This window comes from Saccostrea echinata, unplaced genomic scaffold (genome assembly GCF_033153115.1).
Source record: "Saccostrea echinata isolate AGI-Se365-2 ecotype Australia unplaced genomic scaffold, CSIRO_AGI_Sech_v1 ptg000002l, whole genome shotgun sequence".
NCBI classification, from domain to species: Eukaryota; Metazoa; Mollusca; class Bivalvia; order Ostreida; family Ostreidae; genus Saccostrea; species Saccostrea echinata.
Window position 1 is genome coordinate 10,532,203 of NW_026889751.1, and position 25,175 is coordinate 10,557,377.

General features: G+C 31.7%; 1 protein-coding gene across 2 annotated transcripts in view; it reads left to right on the top strand.

Annotated features, from left to right (window-relative positions):
- The first annotated feature begins 1,132 nt into the window (after nucleotides 1-1,132).
- Nucleotides 1,133-25,175, top strand: part of LOC133172341 (uncharacterized) — a 32,391-nt gene continuing 8,348 nt past the window's right edge. Inside the window, exons 1-5 of one of the 2 annotated variants that reach the window (XM_061307209.1) lie at nucleotides 1,133-1,220; nucleotides 6,693-6,791; nucleotides 18,562-18,737; nucleotides 23,982-24,126; nucleotides 24,620-24,726. In XM_061307209.1, the coding sequence (XP_061163193.1) occupies nucleotides 1,136-1,220; nucleotides 6,693-6,791; nucleotides 18,562-18,737; nucleotides 23,982-24,126; nucleotides 24,620-24,726 (612 nt within the window). In that variant the 5' untranslated portion in view covers nucleotides 1,133-1,135. Of the gene's footprint in view, nucleotides 1,221-6,692; nucleotides 6,792-10,120; nucleotides 10,391-18,561; nucleotides 18,738-23,981; nucleotides 24,127-24,619; nucleotides 24,727-25,175 lie in introns of those variants that run through there. The other variant, XM_061307217.1, reaches the window with a different exon arrangement.

A 25,175-nucleotide genomic window follows, 5' to 3' on the forward strand; every position in this document is an offset into this window, starting at 1 on the left:
TTTTGGTCAAATGTGCTCTTTTTGAACAGAAAGCATGAAATTAAATTACAGCCCCGCAAGAATTTTTTTTTTAATATCATGTCTGCATTGATATATTCAAGCATAAAATCACCCTTTTAACACACAGCCAAGTCATAGCCATATATATCATTACAGTCAAGGTTGTGTTTAAAAGAAATGTTAAATCTTGGGAAAATGTTGAGATGTTTTTAAAAAAAAATTCTAAAGAGCATAAAGAATACACCAATCTTTGGAAATCGATAATTGCTATTCAGTGGAGCTAAGTGAACAAAACACTAGTCTGCTGTATTTGCTTTTCCAGAGCCGAAAAAGAAATCAATTAGGGACACAGACAGAGTTGTCTACCCTGAAAATAGGTGCAATGACATACACTAGACAGTTCAATTTTCTCACTACTATGCGTGTTATGAAATCATTCTGCATGCACTAATCAAAGTACTGAAAGTAATGGAAAGATTCAAAGTCCATCATCAAAAAGTTATAATTTTTGAAGCACTTAACTATAATGTCTGTTTTTGATCTTTACCAAACATCATTGGAGAGAGGGATTAATAAGATGTTAAAAGTTGTGCCCATCCCTTTGTCTTAATTTATAAATTGAATTAATATATTCAATCAACCAAAAGTTGTATACAGTCAAACTTTGTTTAAAACTCAAACTCGATGGAACCAAGCAAAGAAACTTAGAGACATCACAGGATTTCGAGGATGTTGAGGTTAAAATATCTAAAGAAAAGGTGGTAGGGACTTCAAACTCAGTTCGACATATCCATGGTTTTCGGGTTATCAATGTTGGAAATACTGCAGTACAATTGTTTATCTTTTTGATTGATACATATATATATATATATATTTTATCTCTCTCTCTCTCTCTCTCTCTCTCTCTATATATATATATATATATGTGTATGTGTATATATAGAGAGAGAGAGACAGACAGACAGACAGAGAGAGAGAGAGGGGGGATCTGCAAGTTCAATCCATGCCTACAACTTTTATTTTTAGTGGACAGGAGTGAGTCTTCAGTGAACACTCGGTTATGTACACAAACAATCTTGTCATTGTTGTTTCAGAAGGCAGTGAACAGTGGAGAAAATATTGGCCATTATCTACCATGGACAAAGACCAAGCAGTTGATACAACTACTGTAGAAAAATGCCTGACTGATATGACTTTGCAGGGCAATTTACAGAAACCAGGTAAAATTTCATGGTAGTATTTATTTGATTTTTTTCCTGCTGAAATTAAAGCTTTTAATTAATTATAAAAGCATCCTGGGGTAGTGTAGATTCTAAATTGTTCAAATCATGACCCTTGAGGGTAGGGCAGGGCCACAATAGGGAATCCAAGTTTATCATTGAATTATGTAGAAAAAATCTTTAAAAATCTTCTTGTCAAGAACTACTGGGCAAGAAAAGCTGAAACTTATGTGGAAGCATCCTGGGGTAGTATAGATTCTAAATTGTTCAAATCATGATCCCTGGGGAATCCTAGTTTGACATTGAAATATGTAGATAAAATCTTTAAAAACCTTCTTCTCAAGAACCACTGGTCCAGAAAAGCTGAAACTTATGTGGAAGCATCCTGGGGTAGTGTAGATTCTAAATTGTTCAAATCATGATCCCTGGGGGTAGGGGGGGGCACAATAGGTATTACAAGGGGGGAAATCAGGTGAAAAACAGCAAGACCAAAGTTAATCACGTGAGCGTTGTGGCCCATGGGCCTCTTGTTTATGTTGATCAATCCTATGCAGTATATTAAGCTGTATCAGTACATTAAATACTATTTATAGGATGTAAGACAAGAAAATATACAGAAGATTACAAAAAAACAAAAACTGTAGTTTTTCCATTAGCTATAATGGACCTCTGTAGCCATAACCAAGCAGAGAAAAATGGTCTTTGTTTCTGCAATGAGGACAAAACTCTTCTACTGTGAGTAAAGAATTATACATGTAAAACAAGCATGGTTTTGTGAACACTTGTGGAGGATTTCTTGAATCTGTGGCATGTAGATACAACTGAAATTATGGGTTACCATTAAAAAATTGTAACATTTATATTAGGGATGGGTATCGCCAAATATTTTGTATCACGATATATCACAATTTTTCCAAAAAATATCACGATAATATCATAATATTTTTACACATATTTTTACTATGATTTTAAATTAATTTCTATGACTTTTCTAACAAATATAGTGTGAAAACATAACTTCACTTTTTGCATTTTTATTTATATATTAATAAAGCATGCTTGGATGCTAAGATGCCGTTGTTTGACAACATTTTTTGCAATTTCTATAATTGTAATTAATGTACTTTTTAAAAAAATCTTCAATTTTTTTTCTGCTATTATTGAATGAATTTGTATGCGTCAATGTTTAGCAATAAGAAATTTCTTAAACTTCAAATACTACAAATAAAAATTAATGTGGACTACTCCGCACACCTCAGGTAATATGGTAAGAAAGTTGGGTCTCTAAGAGAGAGGAGATTAATTAATAGACTTGTGTAAAATATTATTATCTTAGTACATGTATTAATTTCTGAATCTCCATCTGGGCTTCATCATTGTCTGAATGCTATGGAAAAATATTGTACAGATTGGTAGTTACAAGTTAATATGGAAAAAACCAATGCAATGATTTTCTCTAGAAAAGCATCAGTGAATGATATGTATTGATTTTATTTTGGGTAAGCATAACATATTGTACCTACAACAGATCAATATTAATATTTAGGACTTATGTTTACATCAAATGGAAAACTAAAGTTTGCTTCTGAGCAACTTTCAGAACGTGCTGAAAAGGCATATTTAATATGCACCGAAATCAAGTACCCGGTATACCTGGAAATAACAATCCTTCAGTTCAAGTTTTACTTGAGATAATTAAATCTTCAGAAAGTTTTCCATTTGAAAAAAAAAATCAATATCATATTCTCAAAGATATTGTAGGTGTACATAGAAAAGCATCAAATTTAGCAGTCAATGCTGAACTAGGTTCTTATCCACTTTCCTATTTTTGTTATGAAAACATGTTTAAATATTATATCAGATTAAAAAATATAAAATCAAAAACCACATATAATAATGCAGTTTTAGTATCAGCTTTCAAAGAGGACAAAGAGTTAGCTCTGATAAAGGGTCATACTTCATGGCAAAGCAAGATTTTCAATCTTCAACAAAAACTGAACTTGACCTCTTTAAATATTTCCCATAAGGATTTGAGGTTTTAAGTTAACTGAAACTTTTGTTGATGTGACGTTTGAACAATTGAGCAAAATCTCATCTTCTTATTAACTCAGGAAAACTTTATTTCTATAGTAAAATCTGAAACTGTACTGATAATAAATTGCAGGATTTACTTAAAGTTTCCCTTGAAAAAGCATGAAAGATCACAGCTAACAAAATTAAGAATCAGTACACATTCACTATTCATTGAACAGGTAGATACTATAAACCAATAATCCCTAAGGAAAAACGTTTATGCGATGCTTGTAAATTATTGGTTGAAAATGAAAAACATTTTGTACTTTACTGTCCTGTGTATGACAATCTTTGATTTCTATATTGTAGTATTTTTGAGGATAAATTATACTGAGGTACTGATCCCATTAAAGAAATTGTTAACCCATGTGAATATAGTACTACAAAACGTTTATGTATTTACTTAGATAAATGCTGCAGAGAAAACAAATCCAGGGACTATGAGGAATTGTGTAAAATTGAACTGCATGTAATTATGTTAAAATTATATTCTTTTTTTCTGTTGTCTGTCATTTATATATATATATATATATATGTATATATATATATATATATATATATATATATATATATATATATATATATATATATATATATATATATATATATATATATATATATATATATAAGCAGGTGTATTACAAAACATTGTACCCTAAATTCATCTAGCCAGTAATTTTAATTTTTTTTTTTTTTGGATTATCTTTCTTAGTACAAGCAAGCAAACATTGATGGCTAGTTGTATTTCGTGAATGTCCATGATACATACTATTATTCAGTATAAGTGATGTAACATTTGTAATTCTGTCAATCAAATTTATTTTCTTTTTAGAGGTAGACCATCTATTTGACTTATATTGACTTAAAATCATAAGTGTATAGCTTTTATAAACCAAATTAAGGTATACCATTGGTTTTGCTTGTGTCTCACCCTGAGTCACTTGTTTTTCACTAGTTTCTACTGAGGTTATGATTTAAGTACATGTACCTTCCTGTTTTTGTCTGTCATCAGTTCAATCTAAGTTGGTCATTCATTTTTAGAATATGCAACACCAGGTACAGATCCTATTGAATAACGTTCAGTATCCACACATGGGAATCTTCTGCATTTTCAACCTTATGGTGTTGGCCTCCAGTTTTCCATTGTTTTGTTCTTTACCAAAATTGTTAAAATCATATCCCCTATCTGATTCCAGGGGTCAGGTCCAAGGATGAGGCTTTAAAGTTGATCATAATATATTGAAAATACATTACATCTCTTCAGTACATGTTTATGATCAACTCAGCCCCATCCTTGGATCTGAACCCTGGCCTCAGAGGATGTAATATGCATTTCACAATTTCACAACTTCTTGACTCATGGACTTCTAGCAGCAAATTGTTAAAATTATTGTTATTCATGAGCATTTAGCTCTTTAGCAAGTTTGTAAAATTCATATTCTGTAGGTTCAGGATTCAGGCTCAAGGGTAGGGAAAATTGGTCATATTTATTCTACCTTTAAAACTCTTATCTATTAACTGAACCATATAGAGTTGTGTATACCATGCACGTTTCTAGAGGGGGTGGGGTGGGGGGTCCACCCCCCCCCCCCCTTGGGAATTTGTAGAGTTATAAAAAGTATATACTGAAGCAAATAAGAAATGACTATGGACCCCCCCCCCCTAAAAAATGTGGACCCCACCCCTTCACCACCACGAAAAAGATGTTTTTTTCACATTTTGGAAGTGGAATTTGCTTTTTTTTTTTTTTTTTGGCTTATTAAGTAATTTTCAGAATTTAATACGGTTGGGAAGAGAATTTTTACTTCTGAAAATTCCTATAGATGAGGACTTGTTCTTTCTCAGTCTCAATATTTTAGATATTTCAACAAAATTTTAGATATTTTATGGCAGATAGTGTTATAGAATGTCTATGAGAGGGATTCATAAAGATCAAGTGTTTCTAGTGACTTGGTCCTGTAAACAAAGATTTGGGGGCATTCTGTAAAAGTGGAATACATTGCGACGGTTTTAATATCACCATTTTTTGTGATCAAACAATTTTCCGTGAACATATTAAGCCATTGTGAATATTGTCTAACATATCAATTTGGTATTCATTTATTAAATACAAATACTCTACCTAAACCAAGTTTCCCTATTAATAAAAGCGTAAACCATTTGCTAATAGTTTGGAATTGCGAGTTTATAATGACAAATTATTGGTTGTTTACAGTAACCTACTTAAAGTATTATATGTAGTCCACAAAACTTTCTTTGTTTTCCAGAATTTTTTTTTTCAAAATTACAAATATCTTAAAAAGAAAATTTTAATGTCCATGAAATTAAAACCACCGTGAAATGTACAAGTAAAGGAAATCGTGAAATACTGAACACATAGAATTAAAGACATTTAAAGTATTTTTTTACTCTGTCCATCCATTTTTTTGTCTGTTTGTCTGCAGAAACTTTAATTTAACATTACCCATAAATTTTGATTGGTTAGAGCTAGGACTTTCATAGTTCACAGGTGTATTCCTTGTGACAAGACGTTTCTTTGGGTACCACCATATTTGACCTTGGAATTTGATCCACTTTGGCAAAATTTTAGCAAACTCTAACGTTGCCCATAACTTTCTAATGGTTGGTTCTAGTGATATAACAAGGCCTTCCTTTAGATATACCAACAATTTTGATCCTTTGTCCTTGACCTTAGAGTTTGACCCATTTTGAAAAATCACATTTGAAAAACTTTAACCTTGGCCATAACTTTTCAACACTTGGTGGTAGGGATTTCATATTTCACAGATGTATTTCTTTTGACAAGGCCTTCTCTTGGGTACCAAAATTTTGATCGTTTGACCTTGATGTTTGACCTACTTATGAAAAACTTTAACCTTGACCATAACTTTTGAATGGTTGGTGCTAGGGCTTTCATATTTTACAGGTGTATTCCTTGTGATAGAGACCTTCCTTTGGGTACCAACATTTTTAATCTCTTGACCTTGGAGTTTGACTTGCATTGAAGAAACTTTAACCTTTGCCATGAGCTGCTATTTGGGACATCACTGTTTCACAAACACGTCTTGTATTACATATAGCAAAATGTACAATTTGTCTACAATTCTTTCTAAAACTAGCTCATAAGCTTCATTCCCTTGTTGTGATCATATTTGAGATTAAGCAGTCCAAGCATAATAGCGAAGAATCTTGATATAATAATAAACCAATTTGCACTGATCAGCTAGATGACTTTTATAGAGAGTATTTAATTTTCCATTGACAAACTTAGCCTTATTGAAAACTGAAAAAGTGATTTATGATATTAGAATTAGAACTTGCAGACACTAAAATTGATTAATGTGTTTTCAAGTGCTTCTTTCTCATTATTAATGTAGCATTATTTGTTGTGTGTTGTAGAAGCTGATGGTACCAGTAAAGAAAAGCCAATAGTACTCCCCGATGATAGTCCAGGCATGGGAGGAAAAGAGGAACAACCCACATCTTCATCTACTGAAGGTAAATGATTGTTTGTTAATTTATCTTTCATTTCATTTTTTTTAGTTTACTTAGTGTTGACTAGATCCCAGTTACTAAAACTCCTATTACAGTACTTCTTTTGCACATGATTGTAGTGGCACATGTTAAGTGAATGTATATCAGAATTCTCAGAGGTTTATGACAGCGGACAAAGACAGTATTTGGCACAAGTATGATGCCTTAAATACAGCAGGTGCCAGTTATCAGAAGGACCAGGATTTAAATTCTTTTGATATTCTATAGATAGCTTGATCATATTTTGATGTGAACAGTTATGATACAGAATGGAAGAATGTGTGTGATCATTAATCAAGAGAATTAAATTGCATCAACTTGAAAAAAAAAATCAGAATTATGAACTGAAACAATTATAATGTATTTTGATGAAACTTTGAAAATTATCTGAGTTTATTTGATTTAAAGAAATTGGCCTGGGCTCTTGGAAATACTCAACTTTTGAAAACAGATTTTCTGCAGAGGAAAGTTTATTGCATGGTATAAACACAGTAAAATAACAAAGAAAAAAAAGACTATATATGACTTAACAGCAGTTCAACATATACTGGTATCAACCTGTCCATGATTCGACCACCTGTATATCTTTAAATTTAAGGTTCAAGACATCATTTTTAGGCCTATTTCTTTCTAGTCACAAGAAGTACATGTACTGTAGACCAACTTTTATTCGCGTGCAAGAAATTTTCGTGAGGTTCGCAAGAGCCTCGTCATCGCAAATATTTCTCGCCGCGAACCGGTTCTTAAAGTCTCTCTTTCTATTAACAACAGATCAAAAAAAGGCTTGATCGCGAAAATTAATTGCCACAAACTAGTTTATCCATGGTAAATCGCAAAATAAAGTCGTCGCGAATAAAAGTTGGTTTACAGTATCAGAGAACTAATGTATATATGTATACAGTCAAACCTCATTATCTTGAACTCGATGGGACAGAGAAAAAACTTCGAGATATCTAAGAATTTGAGATATCGAGGGTAAAATACCTAAAGAATATGTGGTTGGGACTTCCAGATCATTTTGACATATCCATGGTATTCGAGATATCAGTGTTCGAGTTACTGAAGTTCAACTGTATATATATCATTAATAAGATGGACTACATTAACTGCCAATTTTGAAAGTCTGCTGTATCACTTGTATCGCTACTATTTTTATATATTCTGTAAGCTTATGCCCCTTGTATAGATGTTGCAACTGACCTAGTATGTTTACTTGGTTACTCAGAGCATACATTATCTTTAGCTTAGCAATGAAGCCATCTTTAAAACAATGTTTGCTTGCCCTCTTCCGACTCAGGGTAAAAATTGGGTAGGTAGGTAGGGGGAAAATTTTTTGTTTCTAAAGAACACTTGTGAATATGCAGTTGAAATAGTTAATAATGGGATGAGAAACCTTTGGAATGCATAAAAAAAAAAAAATGTTCCTGGAGGCTAAAAAAGTTTTGAGTCATGCCATTTTTAGTCAGTTGGTCGGGAGAGGGCAAACAAACAAATTTTTAAGGATGGCCTGACCCAAAGGTTGTTGAAAGTGAACTTTTCTGGTCAAAAAGTGTCTGGTGCCTGTCTGTCATTTGTCATTTTTCACATGGTCAACTTCTCCAGAACCACTAGGCCAATTTCAACCATTAGCACAAAGTATTTTTGGTTAGTTTAAGGACCCTGCCCTTTTTAATGGAAATGATAAAGATCGAAATACATAAAATAGTTTGGGGTTATTTAAAAATATTCTTCTCAAGAACTACTGGACCAATAGAGAGTCAGATTTAGATAGTAACATACTTAAAAAAGATTTTAAAATTTTTTTCTCAAGAACAGTGGGGTTTCAATTTAAGTCATTTGTTATTTTTCAAACATCTCCATATTGTGTAGATCAAATCAGTTTGTAAGATTTAAGTTTGTTCAGATTTTTACCCACCCTCCGGCGATAATGGTGTTGCAATAGAGGGTCAAAGTTATGTATATTAAGAAATAGGAAATGTTGTTTTATTTCCTGTTATCGCAGATTCTTTGCAAAATGGTACGACAAAGTTTTTTATAGTACATATATGGATGCTTTGTATAAATATGCTGTATTTCAAAGTACAGTCAAACCTCATTTTCATGAACTCAATGGGATCGAGAAAAAACTTTGAGATATCCAAGGGTTTGAGATATCAAGGGTAAAATACTAAAAGATATATGGTAAGGACTTCCCAATCACTTCAACTTATCCATGCATGGTATTCGAGATATCCATGTTCAAGATTCCAAAGTTCTGCTGTACATGTATATCGATGCCTTCTTTGTCAGAGCTTATTAAATCTATTAGAACATTGATAACTTCTATGATTAACCATCAAAACATTCACTTTATTTCAGTTTTGATTGAAAAAAAAAATCAAAATTTTTCAAGATTCCAAGTTTGTTTGAGGTCTAGCTCATCTATTAGGGATTAACTGAATATAAATTTAATGAAATATTAAAAAGACTTTCCTTACAAAATTATGATTTTCTGGATTTGGGATTATAGGCCTATACAACTAGAGTGAAGATGTTCTAAATGAAGGAATGAAAGCAACATTTCTATAGATATATTGTTATATATGCAGAGTGTTAAATTTATGCCTTTAATCACAAAATTTTGCTTCTAATTTAAGTCTTGGAAAGTCAACATGAAACTGCATGTAGTTATAATGGGTGTGACATGCTTTAAAATCCTGATGTACAACTAATCCGCAAAGATAAATGTTTTTCTGTTGCTCATAGTCAAAGCAATGCCTTCTATTCATAATATTTCCGTATTAGAACTAATAATATCCACTGTGTTTGTTCTCAGTCATAATAGATTTTTTTTCTGCTTCATATAAGACAGAATTTTAAAAGACTTGACTGGGTGCCAGTTCTAAATCATTATCATATAGCTGATCTTTTTGCCTGGGTATGGAGAGGACATAGAGTCTATTGTTTCGTCCAATACACTGCCGTTAGAGGGGACACACTGTGGTGGCTAAATGCCTTCATTGTGTACTGTAATCTACATTTTTAATTTTGATCACGTGACCCTTTACAACCTAAACCCAATGTAATGACTTCATTCTATACACAATACACTGAAAAGGGGTAAAAAAAATTATTTTCCATCAATAAGTTATGGTGTTGTAGAAAAGAAAATAAATCAAGAATTTCAGAATAAAACTGTAATTGGTGTGAAGCTATGCTAACAACACAACAGATTTGAACAAGTTTTAAATATTAAACATTTAAATATAATCAGTAAAATTCCCCCCTCTTTGGGCCCCTCACACTGAGAACTCGGGTAGATAGAATGTATAGGTAGCCAGGTAGAGCCATTTAATATTGACGTTGTAGTTGAAAGAGTTAAACGCGGGACGACGGCCATGCAACATTAAGTATTTTAGCTGGCTGGACAAAAACTGAAATCATGACAATGGACTGTTTAGTACAGCAACCTATTTGGACAGGAGGCTACCATCATGGTGGCCTTGCCTCTCTTCACTCTCATTACTTCGCTCCGTACTACTTCCCCAGGAAACGCAGTTCCTTCTCCTGTTCCTACTTCTCAGGTATTTTCGTTGTTTGATTAGTGTTTGTTTATTGGATATTCACCATTCAGTCAATATCAAAAGGAAGGGCAGGGTAATCAATTGCTAGAAAAAACATGTCTAAACTGTGAAAAAGGTTGTTTCATTATATTTTTGGTTTGTGACAGTATGTGTTAACCTAAGTTAGATAAGATATATATAATTTTAATTAATTTAATGATATCTGATTTCGCCTAGTAGATATTTTTACATGACTCAAGCTTTTTTCAGAATTTGTTCAGCACAAAAAAAACTTCTATTTCTTATTAGATATTTTACTGAATATTTTCTATGTGTCTGTTTAGACTTTTTTGTCTAAATGTAAATGTTATAGACCGGTATTTTGAATATCAATGACACATGACATTTTATTAGATAATGTCACATCTCCTTTCGTATTTTTTTAAATATATATAAAACTGAAATGCAACAAAGATAATTTTTTGATAAATTAGGCAGGATTCTCTAAAAAAAATTTATATACAAAATGAAGGAGAAACATATTTCAGTCAAGAGTACCTAAATAACCCAACTGAGTTATGTCATCATCAGGAGAACTCGTTGCTCAGGTTTATTTAGTACTTATAATGTTGAGTATTCAAGAACATTCATTCATTCTATCTTTCTAGCTTTGTTCATTTTTTTTTTTAAATAATTCCGATTTCATCCATATTGAAAAAAAAAAATCTAAAAAGAAAAAATACTCGATGCTTTCACACTTGAAGAAGTGGCCATCTTTATAAAAATTAAAACCAAAATAAAAATTTAAAAAAAGAACACAAAACAGAAAGACACCAAAAAAAAAATTGTACAAATGTATACTAAATTGGGATAAACAATGAAGGTTTCTTAATCTAAACCCTTTTACAATTAGGAAAACGTATTGTACTCTGGAATCTTAAGTTCTCAATCTTGTTTTTAATTTTATGCAGTCCTGTTTATAACTTCATTATACCTTTATAGTTTTTGATGTTTTGTATGGTGGTACATCATCTTATGACAATTTGCTAATTAGGTCTCATCATGACCCACAAATTACATTGCTCTTGGTATCAAAATACTGTATTTTACGCAAATAAGTCTGTCTTGGGTATAGATTTTTTTTCTTTTAACCTTTGCATACACATGTATCCATATATTAATTTGACTGTTGACTTCTAAGCCAAATTATTTGCTTTCTTGGCAGGGACACTATAGTCTGGGCTAGAACTTTTTTCTCATTGAATCTTTATTCTACAGTCAAACTTTGTTATCTTGAACTTGATGGGATGGAGGAAAAACTCCAAAATATCCATGGGTTTGAGATAATGAGGGTAAAATACATAGACAAAAAGTGGTTGGGGCTTCCAAATTTCTTCGATATATCCATGGTATTTAAGATATCAATGTTCAAGATACGAAAGTTGAACTGTATTTTAAGCACTTTATCAGAATGCATTATGTGCCAACATGACCTCTGTAATACATTGACCTAGTGTTCAAAAATAAAATTTCTCATATACCGGTATTAGTTTTTTCCCCTTAGTTTCTGGCTTTACAGTTTTTACACAACAGAGCTAGGTTTTGTCACAATTAATTCAGATTTCTGATAAAATTGTAACATAGGTGCTTATAATTATAAAATAGCAATGAAATTGTCACACAAAATATAAACTTCTTTCTTTATCAAATGAGGATCAATTACAAAGAATAATGATCTACAATTATGAATTGTTGTGTTGTTGTGTAATGGATGTATTAAATTACCTTAATCAATATTGGCAAGTGGCTGATGAAACAAGCCGTGATTCATAATTCTTTCATTCAAAGTTTGAATATTATATTTTATTGTCTATGAATTTTTATAAATTGCATTGGGCAAAAGTTCTAAAAACTTAGTATGTATGCACTTTACAAAATATATATGTTATTTATTAATTAATTAATTACATGTACATGTAGCAAACATTTTTTTTACCTATATGAGACATGTAGTTTCAAAATGAACTACAGTTTAACTTTGGTATCTTGAACACCAAAACGGTAACCATGGATATGTCAAATTGATTTGGAAGGCCCAACCATTTATTCCTCAAGTATTTTACCCTCACTATCTCAAATCCTTTGATATCTTGAAGCTTTTTCTCAGTCCCATTAAGTTTGAGCTACTGAGGTTTGACTGTAATATAAAAGATCACAATAATCAGTGGATCTGTAAATTATTTTTGTGAGCTACATATGTGATAAGTTATTAAGATTTGCTAGTGAAAAAGAAAAATGTTTTTATGTGTCATTTTATTGATAATTCTACTATATGTACAGTCAAAACCTCTATATCTCGAACCCAATGGGACCAAGAAAAAAAATGTGAGATATCTGATGATTCCATGCAGATATCAAGGTTAAAATATACATAAAGAGAATGTGATTGGGACTTTATATAAACTCACTTTGGCATATCCATGGTATTCAAGATATCGAAGTTCAAAATAACAAAGTTTAACTGTATAACAATATAACGAAGTTCTTAAATAAAATGTAATTTTAAGTTTCATTAAAATATTTTAACCCAAGCATCGGTTTATTTCTCACAGTATATCTAATGTAGGTCAGTATAATGAGCTACACTGTTGTCAAAGACTTCATCTACATAACGTAAATCACTTTTTATTTGTGAGAATTAACTTAATATTTGCGTTATTAGTCAGGAGACTATCAGCTCTGGAAAATTTCATTCTCATTTATGAATATATGTAATAAAAACCAAAATTAATGATAAAATTTTTCTTGCTTAATACCAATTAACTATTTTGCAAAAAAAAAAGGTGTCTCAAAAATTTCGGGATCTAGCTACAGTAATTTTTCAGTGTTTTAAGTGTAAAAACAATAATCAACATCCTGTGATTAATAAATTTTACAGTGTCTAAATTCAACGTAAGCATTCAGTTTTGATCAATTTTTTATTTAAAATTATGTATCTTTAAAAGTTTTACGTAATTGCAAGTTTTAGTAGAAGTTCAACATTGATACGCAGATTACTTTAATTTTAAGTTGAACAGATCTGAAACAGTCGTAATTTTCTTTATATTGATCTGACATCAAAGCATATATTTCCTGCCATTTGGGCCGTAAATAGCTACAGGTTCATTAGTTGTGGTCTACCCGCCTACTCAATGGAAGTGCCAAATAGAGCACAATATTACACAACAGAACATCTCAATAAAATATGTTGGTCATGACTTTCCAAACCCTGGTGCAAACACGTTTGTAATACAATGCGTATATATCTCAAAACATTGTTTTCCAAGACCTCAAATGTATCTCATCATATTCTCTCACAATCTAATTAAAATTAGATCTTCTATCCCCTCCCTGGTTTTTTTTATATGTTGCGACGTATAAAAAAAAATGGGGAGTGGATGGAAGATCTAATTTTAATAAAACTGATTCTCTCAAGGACATCTGTGAAAGGTCAAGGTCAATCAGCAATCAAATGCTAAAAATAAATTCAGAAACTTCTCAGTGGAATGAAATAATGTAAGGTCTGATGACATGTTACTTTCACATCTTTTTTGGTCATGGTGACCAAAGAATAAACATGAGAAATTGTGATTTCAGCCATCCAAGTGATTTCTAATCTGCCTATATTTTAGGAAGTACTATTTTCTGGAATCTTTCAGAAATGTCTGGTAATGTACCCCTAATTGTTTGTGAGAAATTCTTGTTGAATTAGGAATACTTCAGTCACAAATTCTTAGGGATGAGGAACATTTCATCAGACCTTAATTTAAACAAAAAAAATTCACATAAGTGAATGGGATCGGGCAGCAGGTTCAGTCTATTGTAGCCCTCTCCCTAAATCCCTCATCAGACCTTGATAACATTGTCTTCCTTGAGCTGAAGGTTTTTTTGATCACTGGTCAATGTAATTGCCAATGAAATGTTGAGATTTAATTTCTTTAAACAGTTGAAGAAAATTTATTTATAAATATATATAAATCCAAAGTCTCTCTATCATCAATAGAAGAAAAAAACTTAAAAACACTCTTTAAAATATTTCAACCATGTTATTTTTAAAATATATATAGGTTTTATGATAGGTTTCTGAAGTTGTGGAAAGTTATTTAACTCTAGAGGCTCTTGTCCACTATGTGTTTAAATTGAATAATTAGATTCTGTCCTTATTCATAAAATATGATAATAAATGCAGAAAACATCAATGCTTTGGGTTCACATCATATCGTTTGGAATACAGATAAACTCTTAAAGAACTTCTTGATCACTTGTTCATAATATATTTGGTGCTATAAAGCATTAATATATACATGTACTTGAGAAGAAATTGTTAATATCCAGATGATAAGGTATGTGGCCTTAAATTGAACCGTGGTTATTTGGTTAAAAGTCACATGGACTAAAGCAGTAAATTCATTTTCAGACTACAACTTCAAAATGTAGAGATTGCAGATGGTTAGTGGTTTAGATAGCTCAGTGGTTAGACCACCTGACTAGTAATGAATGGCTCACGGGTTCGATTCCTAGGCCAGCCCCCAAAAAATTTCTTTCTGGTTACATTTGGTACCATTGACTCGCAGGTGAAAGTTTTGCAAGGCACTAAAGATCATTGAATGTGTGATTTAAGGAGGGAGGAATGTGGTGATTTGGCTCTATGGACTGTGGATATTGGCCTGGGTAGCTCAGTGGTTGGACTATTGATGCAGGGGTCAATGGTTCAATTCCTGGGCCAGCCATAAATTTTCCCCTTTCCTGTTATACAGAAAATTTGAAAAATAAAACATTTCTCATAGATAAATTAAGCTAGAGGAAAGCACAAATAAAGCAAAGGTGGGAAAGTGAAATTCTTCATAAATTTTTGATGTGCTATATATTTTAAATTATGCCTTATGTGTATGAATATGTAGAGATTGATGGGGAATGGGAAATGGAAAGAACTTCAGGTTATAGATTATTTCAATGGCAAGTTTCTTCAGGTTTCAAAACTAGAAAAAAAAATTTCACAGGTAACCATTAAAATAATTAAATTTATTAGCAATAGATAAGATATGAATCAATATGGTGGAACAGCGAGTGTAAAACTCTCTCATACAACTGCTAGATAAAGTATCAATAGTTTCATGAATTTTATTGATTAATGCTTTGGTGATAGGATTTTCCGTATTTGATTAAATGGCAGGGTCAAAGTAAATTGAAGTTTGGTATAGAATATCATGTTAAGGGTGTAATGCTCAGGGTTTGTATTCATGTTGAGACTGGGGGTTTTTAATTTGTGTGTCTAACAGAGGAACGACCCCATACAATATTCCTTGTATGTTGTCATTGGAAGTTTCTATTTTGAGGCAGGATAGCCAGATTCTTATCATGAAAACTAACGCTTACATTTCAATAGTCTGCTGGAAATTCCAGTCTGAGTTCAAAATCTGTTCACAATGTATGTATATCATAAGTCCTACTGCTCAATGAAATAAAATTAGAATAGCAGAAAAAAATACATGATAATAATATTTATCTTGAATATGAATTAAACTATTGACAAAAAAATAAAGTGAGGCAGCTAGACCACAGCCTTGAAATATGCCGCGGATAAAAAAAAATGACACAAACGAATAATAAATAGTGAGTCAGAGGAAATTTTACACACCTTCAAGTAAATACATAATAAGTAAGTTGTAGGAGTATACAATGTCGCTTACAAACAAGCGAATTAGAGAAAAAAAAAATTTTTATTTAAAAGGACTAAATGCAGTAATGAGTTTGTCTGCCTCACTAGTTGTTTTTTTTTTAAGTCGATCAAAATTACACAAATGTATACAATGAGTGTGGAAGTGTCAAATTTTTAAATTTTAAAGCTGATTATATTTTTGTGTACATGATGTCACGTGCCAGGGGACCTCTATAATAGAGGACCAAAATTATTAAACGTCATTTAACTATGACATGAGAAATTCATGGAGTTCAATTAAACTATGGCAATTTTTTAATGATTTGCAGTTCCAAACATAATGCTCTAATTTGGAACATTTTATAGTTAAAGATGAATATGTGGACAGAAAAGATCATTGTAGATGCATATATATATATATATACAATGTATTAGAGGTTTTTTTCTCACCAGAAAAGAATAAAAATATTGTATGAGGGTCATTCAAAAAAATACCTAGACGATGCGACTCTTCACCATATTCTTTTCACAAAATTTAAGATCTACATAATTATTTTCATAATTTTGTTATTTAATTTTATTTTGTTGATGTGTGAAGTTTCATTCCATTTGAATAAATGGAACTCAAGTTACTCAATTTAAAATGAACATTTCTTTATCACCATGGAGCACTCTTAACAACATTTTAATGTCAAAAAATGTCATGAAAATTTTTCCAAAATACTTTCCATCTACGTTTCTCATCCAGTCTATAGCGCCTTACCCGCTCATTAAAAACATCTCTGTAACATTTGACACTTAGTTTGCTAACAAATGTTCAAATAGCATAAGTTAGTTTGTCAGTATTTTCACTGTGCCATCACTTTCCTTGATGTAACTAACTTTTGATAAGATTTATACCCATAATCTATTTCCTCTCAGGCTGCCCATCACCAGATTCAAAGTCTTTACCACTAAGAAACTGTCTTTGCCATTTATACACAAATGCACGGCTTACTCATACTGTTGTTTGTTTTAGAGTTTTCCTGAGTGCAATACATACATTATTATAACAGTAACGATGCGAAGAGCTGGATCACGTCAAGTTGACAGGTGCGGATCATTGGATCAAACGAGATGCGAAGCGTGGAGTTTGATCTGATGATCTGCGCCTGTCAATACAAAACAATTTGGCATCTGAAATAATAAAAATAACACTAAATTTGAATTTATTGTTAAAATATGTCTACCAATTTGGTTATGATATACCTTAATAAAAGAGTTATGACAAACGTCTCTATACATTGTATATTTTTGGAATGACTCATATATTAATAAATTATGAATTGAGTATTATTCTAAGATGGCAATTACCAATATAAACATACCATTTAATATGAGATCAAAATTGTTTTACCTTCGTGTTCAAAGTACAGAATTTGATTGTATAAAATGGAGGGGGAAAAAAATCAAAAAGGAGGTTTCACTTCGATTTTGAGTGAAAACATTTTTTTTTTCAAATTAAAGATACCAAAATGATTCTCATCCAAGAAATCAAATCTGCAGTCTTGCCTTGCATTTGTTCAATTTGGATTTGGTTTTATTGTAATCAGCCCTTATCGATTGTGCAGCAATGCTCAGTTTTATCACATCTGAAAGCAAAGAAATTGCATGTGCATGCAGCCTCTTAAAATCGACTTGTGACATCATTCTTTTGTTTGAGTGCACCATTATTTTTCGGGAATGAAAAGTTTCAAATCACTTTGAGAATTCAAGTTTTTATTTTATGTACAAGATCTCCCTCCCATTCCTCTTGGTGCATGACTTAGAAAATGTTATTAAGTTATATTTTAAGAGGAAAAAAGTGTGGCATTTCTAGGTATCAAACCTGGTACCCTCGCATGATGTAAGTCAGGTACTTTCTACACTAGGCTACCAAGACTGATATTGAAAGGATATTTAAATAATACCGTAAACCAACTATTTTTCGCGTCATCTTTTATTTCACAATTCGTCAGTTTGAAATCAATTCGTGGCGATTAAGTTTTGTGACTGAGGAAACATTCTCTGCAAATACAAAGCAAAATAAAATGTTCGCGGCTATTAATATTTATGAGTTAAAGTAGGTCGCGAAACTTGCGAATATTTTTCGCATGCGAATAAAAGTTGGTTTACAGTAAATTATGTGCATTCTTTTCTTTTATAAGACTTTCACAGACTTTTCATTAGATATGTATCCAATGTGTGAGGTGCATGTAGTTACAGTTGATTCAGAGAACAGTCTTTTATAAAAGTGTAAGCAACAGAGATTGCAAACTGACAAGTTTAGAACAGATTTTTATGTAGTCCATCATTTTTTGTGTACATTTTAGGCATTTTGCTCTTCAGCTCTAATTACTAAGTGAACAAAAATCATTGTTTTATGGTCACTAATAAACTTTCATGACATTGTACATATTTATGAAAGTGTAAAAAATGTGCACCACGTTCTAAGGGCCTCTTGTATTTTCTACAGGTCCTTATGGTCTGCCCTCTAGATTAGATGACGATGTGGCTTTTCCCACTGATATTAAATTAGAGAGACCAGACGACTGTACCCCTGAGGATGACAAGGATTTCAAAATCTGCGTGGTGTGCGGGGAGCGGGCTAGTGGCTACTACTTCGGAGCTCTTGTCTGTCTACCTTGCAAGGTAATGTATCTATAATACAGTCTGTATTCTACAAGACATTGTGTCACATGTGTTCTTGACTAAACAGATTTCTCTGTTTCTATGTGTTTTAGCAGGATTTTTTAATCAGATGTTGATTTTACTCTTGCGATATTTAATCGGGGATCAGTCTTACAGCATATTTCATTTTTGTGTGTTTGTATATTTTCAACACCCAGGCAATGGAAAAATGTCCTTTTTCTGTGTCAATATTACCCTGTTATTCAACAACAAAAATCACTCATTTCCTATTTTTTATTGCAATGAACTTGAGGTCATCAGCTCTTAAATATTCGATCAGCGTAATTTATTTTAAGAAACTATTTTACTTCATATTCATTTCTTTTGAAAGATAGATAGAATTTTATGAGCTTTTTCTTCATGGCTTGTTGGGTTTTTTCTTCAATATTTTTTTCATGCAAGATTATCAAATCCATAAATAATTCCAGGCAGGGGTGCTTGGCTATTTTCCAGTCATTAATCACACTGACCTTTAAAATATGTCAAAATGTTCTCTTTGAATGGTGCAGCTGTATTCTTGCAATGACATTTATGACAATTAATTATTTAACTGCAACTTGGCGTGAAAATTTGTCTGAAAAGACGAAATTCAGATGTGATGGATGTACCTTTTTAGGGAGATCACAAGAGCTCAGCTCATGCAGTGATATAATTTAAGAAAAATTTCTTCCAAAAATATGATTATCATGAATAAGTTTTAGGTGATAAATATTTAATTTAATATTTTATAGTAAATGGGTTAAATCGTTGGAACAGGAAGGAAGAAAATGTATGGCTGGACCAAGGTTCGAACCTGGAATCCCTGCACTAGATAGGTGCCCAAAATGAATTAAAATATGTAACAGTCAAACCTCGTTATCTCATTACCTTAACTGGACTAAGATTAAACTTCAAGATATCCAAGGATTCAAGATATTGAGGGTAAAAAGCATAAAGAAAAAATAGTTGGGACTGCAAACTCACTTATCCCTGGTATTCTAGATATCGGTGTTTGATCAAGATATCAAAGTTCAACTGTATACCAGTTTTTTCACTTATAGTAATGCAAGCTAGTATTTGCTGCGCTTATTGTTTAAGGCAGTGTATACTGTTAATCACTTTTAAATCATAAGAACTTTATTTTTGCTTAATTATTCTAGGAAGTCTGCTGCGAAAATTTCATTCTCACGTATAATTGTTTTAATCACAATATGTAGAACAATAACACGAATTCATGAAAATTTTGTCTCGGTTATAAATGCAATTCGTGTATTACCATCTTGTGAAAATAAGGTGTCACAAAAATATGGTGATTTACATATAGTACAAGCTTTCATGTATTCCAATACCGCAATACAATGAGACTCTCCAATTTAGGAGGTAAATAAGACTTCCTTTTTAAAAAAAAAAACTTCAAACTAAACGAAGCAAGCATGGAAAATAATTTGCCACTAAAACGTTAGTTCCTTGTTAGGTTTATGAATAGCAATTGATGAAAAGTTAAAGTAAGAATATAGAATAACTTTTTTTATGCTAAAGAAAATAAGATAATATTATGAGGTACCAGCTAGTATACAATGTAAAATTGTTTTACTGCTAATACTATTGAAAAAGAATGATTGTATATTAAGGATGGGAATTTGTAACTGGTTAACTGAATACTCTGTCGAAACGATGGTAATCAGTCAGAAAATCTGTTATTGGTTAGTTGGAAAAATTAAAATATTTGTAAATTTGTACGCAATTTTCTTTAAATTTATCTTTAGAAAAGAAATTTTTGTATAAACGTTGATAATTTAGTGTTTTTTGATTTGGTATCTATTTAAGCTGATTTGGTGGTAACGATAGCTCTTTGGATCGAGATTGGGGGGGGGGGGGGGAGATTTGGTCAGTTTGTGAAGTGTTAATTACAGTTTAAACATGGTAACGATGTACGATGCAGAAGGAATTTGTGTGATATCTGTTTCTCAGGCATGTTTCATGGGTCTTCTTAATTTTTTCTTGTCAACTGTAGTTTCCTCATCAAAGTAAAAAGAATGTTTCTAACTTCTAAAATCTTTTTTTAGTCTTCTTATGTTTATATGAAAATTATATATATTTATTTTTTTTTTGTTTTTTTTTTTCCTAGAGCTACCGGGGAATTAAAAAACTAAGAAAATGTGTATTTTGATACGATTAACCATTAATCGGTTGGAACGTCTTTCGGTAAACCGATTAGCAATTCTGTATTTGATTGCCATCCCTATAATATATTGATTATAATCTGATGCATTCATGCAATAACAAAACAATATATTCATAAAAATTTATTCAATTTGTATCTTAGAAAATTATCTAAGGAGGTAGTTTAGCTACTTGTATTGAGAGCATGTTAGCTTAATTAAAATTTTGCTTAAAAGATCTCCTCATAAAGCCTTTGAACTTTTGATTAACTTTTGTACTAGATTCCGTACCCCTTCAGAGGAGCTTGACCTTAAGTTACCATAAAGTTTATACCAGTACAGTTTCAACATTAAATTAAAATTTTTTTTTTAGAACTTTCATGTTTTTTTAAGTGAAAACTTTAATTCATTTTTTTTAACTGGCACACCTTCCTATCTAGCTCACTTAATCAAGGATCAAGAAGATAGCAGACATTCAGAAATAATTCAAGACTTTTAAATTGAATTCGGTTTTGATGTCTTTACGTGATAAATCTTGAACTTTCCTTGCTGAAAGATGAGCTTTTCCTGGTAGTTGACTCTTGTCTTATGACAACAGTTACTTAAAGGGTTTAGATGGAGACTTATTTCTTTTAGATTGCAATTATTAGATTAAATAGGGAATATTTAAAATTCTAGCTCTTTTGAGGATTTCGTAATTTAACATCGAGTTGAATTACAGGTACACTAGCTGCACTGTTCCTGACTTCTCAGTACCAATGCAAATGTTTGTCTTTAACTATTCCAACAATTAACAACGCTGAAAAAAAGTAGCTTTTGCTTTGAAAAAATCGATAAATGTTGTTTTTTGCATTATGAGGGTTTCCATTTGAAGCTGCAGTATTCACTGATTATATAGCCATTATGACAATTACTTTGTTGGCTTGCACACATTAGGAGTGTGGTAACTATAGATTCTAATGCCATGCATCAGTGAGTCTGCAAACATCAATATTCAAAGAACGGAACAAAAAAATTCACATCAACACAGAAATTCTCCATAGCTGTCAGATAAACAAGTAGCCTACATGTCTTCACATGCTTATATTTCTTCATTTAAATTTGACCGATTTCTTTGGCTTTAAAAAGACATACATGTACTAGTATTTATCCTTCAAACTTTTTTTAAAATCCCTAACTGTTCTCATTAAAGAGCAGGTAATTTAAATGGATAAAATAACCAAACAAGAAGTAGCTGTTTTTAGCTCATTGCACTGTGGTTCAGAGAACCTATTAAATGCCTCTTTCATTGGTATTCAAAGAAAGTGATAAAAGGTCAAAATATTTGTATCTATAAGTTTACTAATGTTATCCTGAATAACTTCTGTACCCAGATCAAGGTCAATCATTCTTCTCTGGTGGAGTACCACAATAAGGATTGGTTTTTTAGAGAAAATTTAGAACATTTCTTTTTTGTTCAAATTTCTGGGAAAATGGTGTCTGAAAAATTTTCTAGTATATTTCCATTTTGTTCAATTTTCTGGGGAAAATGGTGTCTGGAAAAATTTTCTAGCTACGCCCTCTGCTTTTATCATTTGTGTCCTGGGGGTATGACCCAAAGAGGCAGGTTTTAGTGCATTGTATATAAACATGCATTATAAAACTGGTGGATCAATTAAAAAAAAAAAAAAACTTGAACAGCATTTATTGATATTGTGAGGTCAGCTAAGAAAGTCCATTTTTCTTGATATGAAAGGGCTTAACATTCTGAACAATCTTGCTTCTATAAGTAGTAACAAAATGTTGATAGTTTTAAAGATGCAGGTAGGCTTGATTGCCCCGGGCGAGATAACTCAGTTGATAAAGTATCTGTCTATAAAGTTCAGGGGGCTAGGATTTGAAAGGTGGCCTAGTTCATGGTAGGACACATTTTCTCCCTTCTTGTTACATTTCGTACTGTGCTATACCCAGGAAGTGACAGGTGAAAGACCTGCTAGAGATGAACCTGGGTTAGTGTTTTGGGGGTGAAGATTTTTTTGGAGGGAGGATTGTGGTAGTCAATTAATGGTGGCCAGATAGCTCAGTTGGTAGAGCACCTGACCAGTGTTAAGGGTTTGAATCCTTGTCTGGCCAATTACATTTTTTCCCTATTATACATAATGCAATTATTTAGCATTATTAAATCTTCATAGGAATCTTTTATCCAGTATTTTTAATGAAAAGCATTAAATTTAATATTCACAAAACTTGAACATGGAATATTTAAAGAAAATTGACATTCAAAGAGCTCATTTCACTGCCTTTCTGGAATATTTTTTTCATATGAAGTAGTAACTTTTATCTCTCATATTTTTCTTTGTTTCAATGCACCCCCTCCATATTTTATAGAAAACAATTGATAATAGCATCTAGGGGTTATTTTGTCACCGTTCAAAATGGCTGCTGTCAGTGTAAACTTTATATTAAACATGAACTAAGAGAATTATAAATTGAGAATCCTGGGTAAAGTGAAAATTGGTCTTTTGACATATATTCTTCAACTGAAGACTGCAGTGAAATTAAAAAAAAAGATAAATGTTACTCTTATGCCAGTTAAGCTTTTTGTCATCTCATATAAAAAAAAACAATGCATGAGTCATCAAAGTATTCATTTCACTCATTTGTAAAAATTGTAAGCCATGTTTCTAAAATACTATTAGGAAATCTTAATTTTTTTTCCTCAAAAAAATTCTTAAATTTTGTAGGTTTTACTTTATATGCAAAACTTAAGCTCCTGCCAGTATTAATGAGAAAACTCCAGTAATTCATCATTTGAAAAATTCACTTTGACTTAAATGATATCATGTATGAGTATGACAAATATAATGTTGCTGTCCCACTAAAGTCTCATGAAAATATTGTGATTTACAAGACATAACTTTAATTTAAAAAAAAAAAAAATAGATGTAATCATACATTATGGCCATGAGCATAACTTAAGGAGTACATGTATAAAAGTATTATAATTAATTGTATTATATGCTATTTCATATGCATTACGTTGTCAAAAGACCTCTTGTTTAATTTTTTTCTGCTTTATTTTCAGAGTTTTTACATAAGATGCACAAAAGATGGTGAGCCCACTTTCACCTGTCAATGTAATGGCAACTGCGACATCGCCAAACAAGGCCGTATTCGCTGCCAATATTGTCGTTACCAGCGCTGTCTTATGGCGGGCATGTGCAGAAAAGGTGATTCATTTTCAAGTTTTTGAAAATTGCCAGATTTGGTAGTTATTTTTAATTAGAGAAAAAAGGCATAAGGGGTCTTCCATATAAATTTTATTATGACGTTGATGTTTCCAGAATCAATAGTTTTATCCAAGCTCATCATAACGTTGTGCTACTATAATACTATACCTGTAGCATTACAATACATATTCCTACTACATGTAAATACTTCAACCTAATTGTCCTTCTACAGAGGTAAACATTTGCCAAGAAGTTCAAACTAAAAAACTTTTTTGATTGTTTTGATTATATCCATCTGTTACAAAATTTTGTTTGGAAACTAAAAACCTCACCCTTTGTGTTAAATTGTGTTTTAATCTTGAAGTTAGTCTTTATCCTCAAAGGAGACTATAAGATTCGATATTGTTGTCTAGTAATACATTGTATACAATGGTAGAAGTTGGTGATTGAATTTTGATGTCAGACAGTGGAAATAAAACTTCTATATTTGTAGAAAAACCTGAAACAGTCCAGCCAGCAGATGGCCAAGTTTTGTGTAAAGTATGCGGGGACATAGCCAATGGAATTCATTTTGGAGTGAATACATGTGAAGGGTGTAAGGTAATGATCCTGTTAATACTTATAGTGCTCTAAAGAAAGCAATACCCACTGGAGTTTGCTTGTATAGTAAGGGGTAAGATCAAAAGTTCAGTGTCTGCCAAAAAAATTAAATTCACATACAGACTATAGTTTTTATCAAGACCCCCCTCCCCCCTTTAATCAAAATGAAATGAATGTTGATCAAAATGCAATAATGAAGCTGTACTAGTAATCTATTACTTTGAAAGCATAAGAAGAAGAAGCATTTCAAATATGAATTGCATGAAGTCCCATGTACAGTATGCAGTTTCTGTTTAATTTCAATGTCTGACAACAGAAACTTAGGTGTTTTTTTTTTTTTTTTTTTTTTACTGCCTCCCTCTAAATTTTTGTATTTAGATTTTCATCAGCCATTGAACCTTTTATCTCACCCCTTAAGAAAACTACCCAGATCATTTTGACTGTATTCA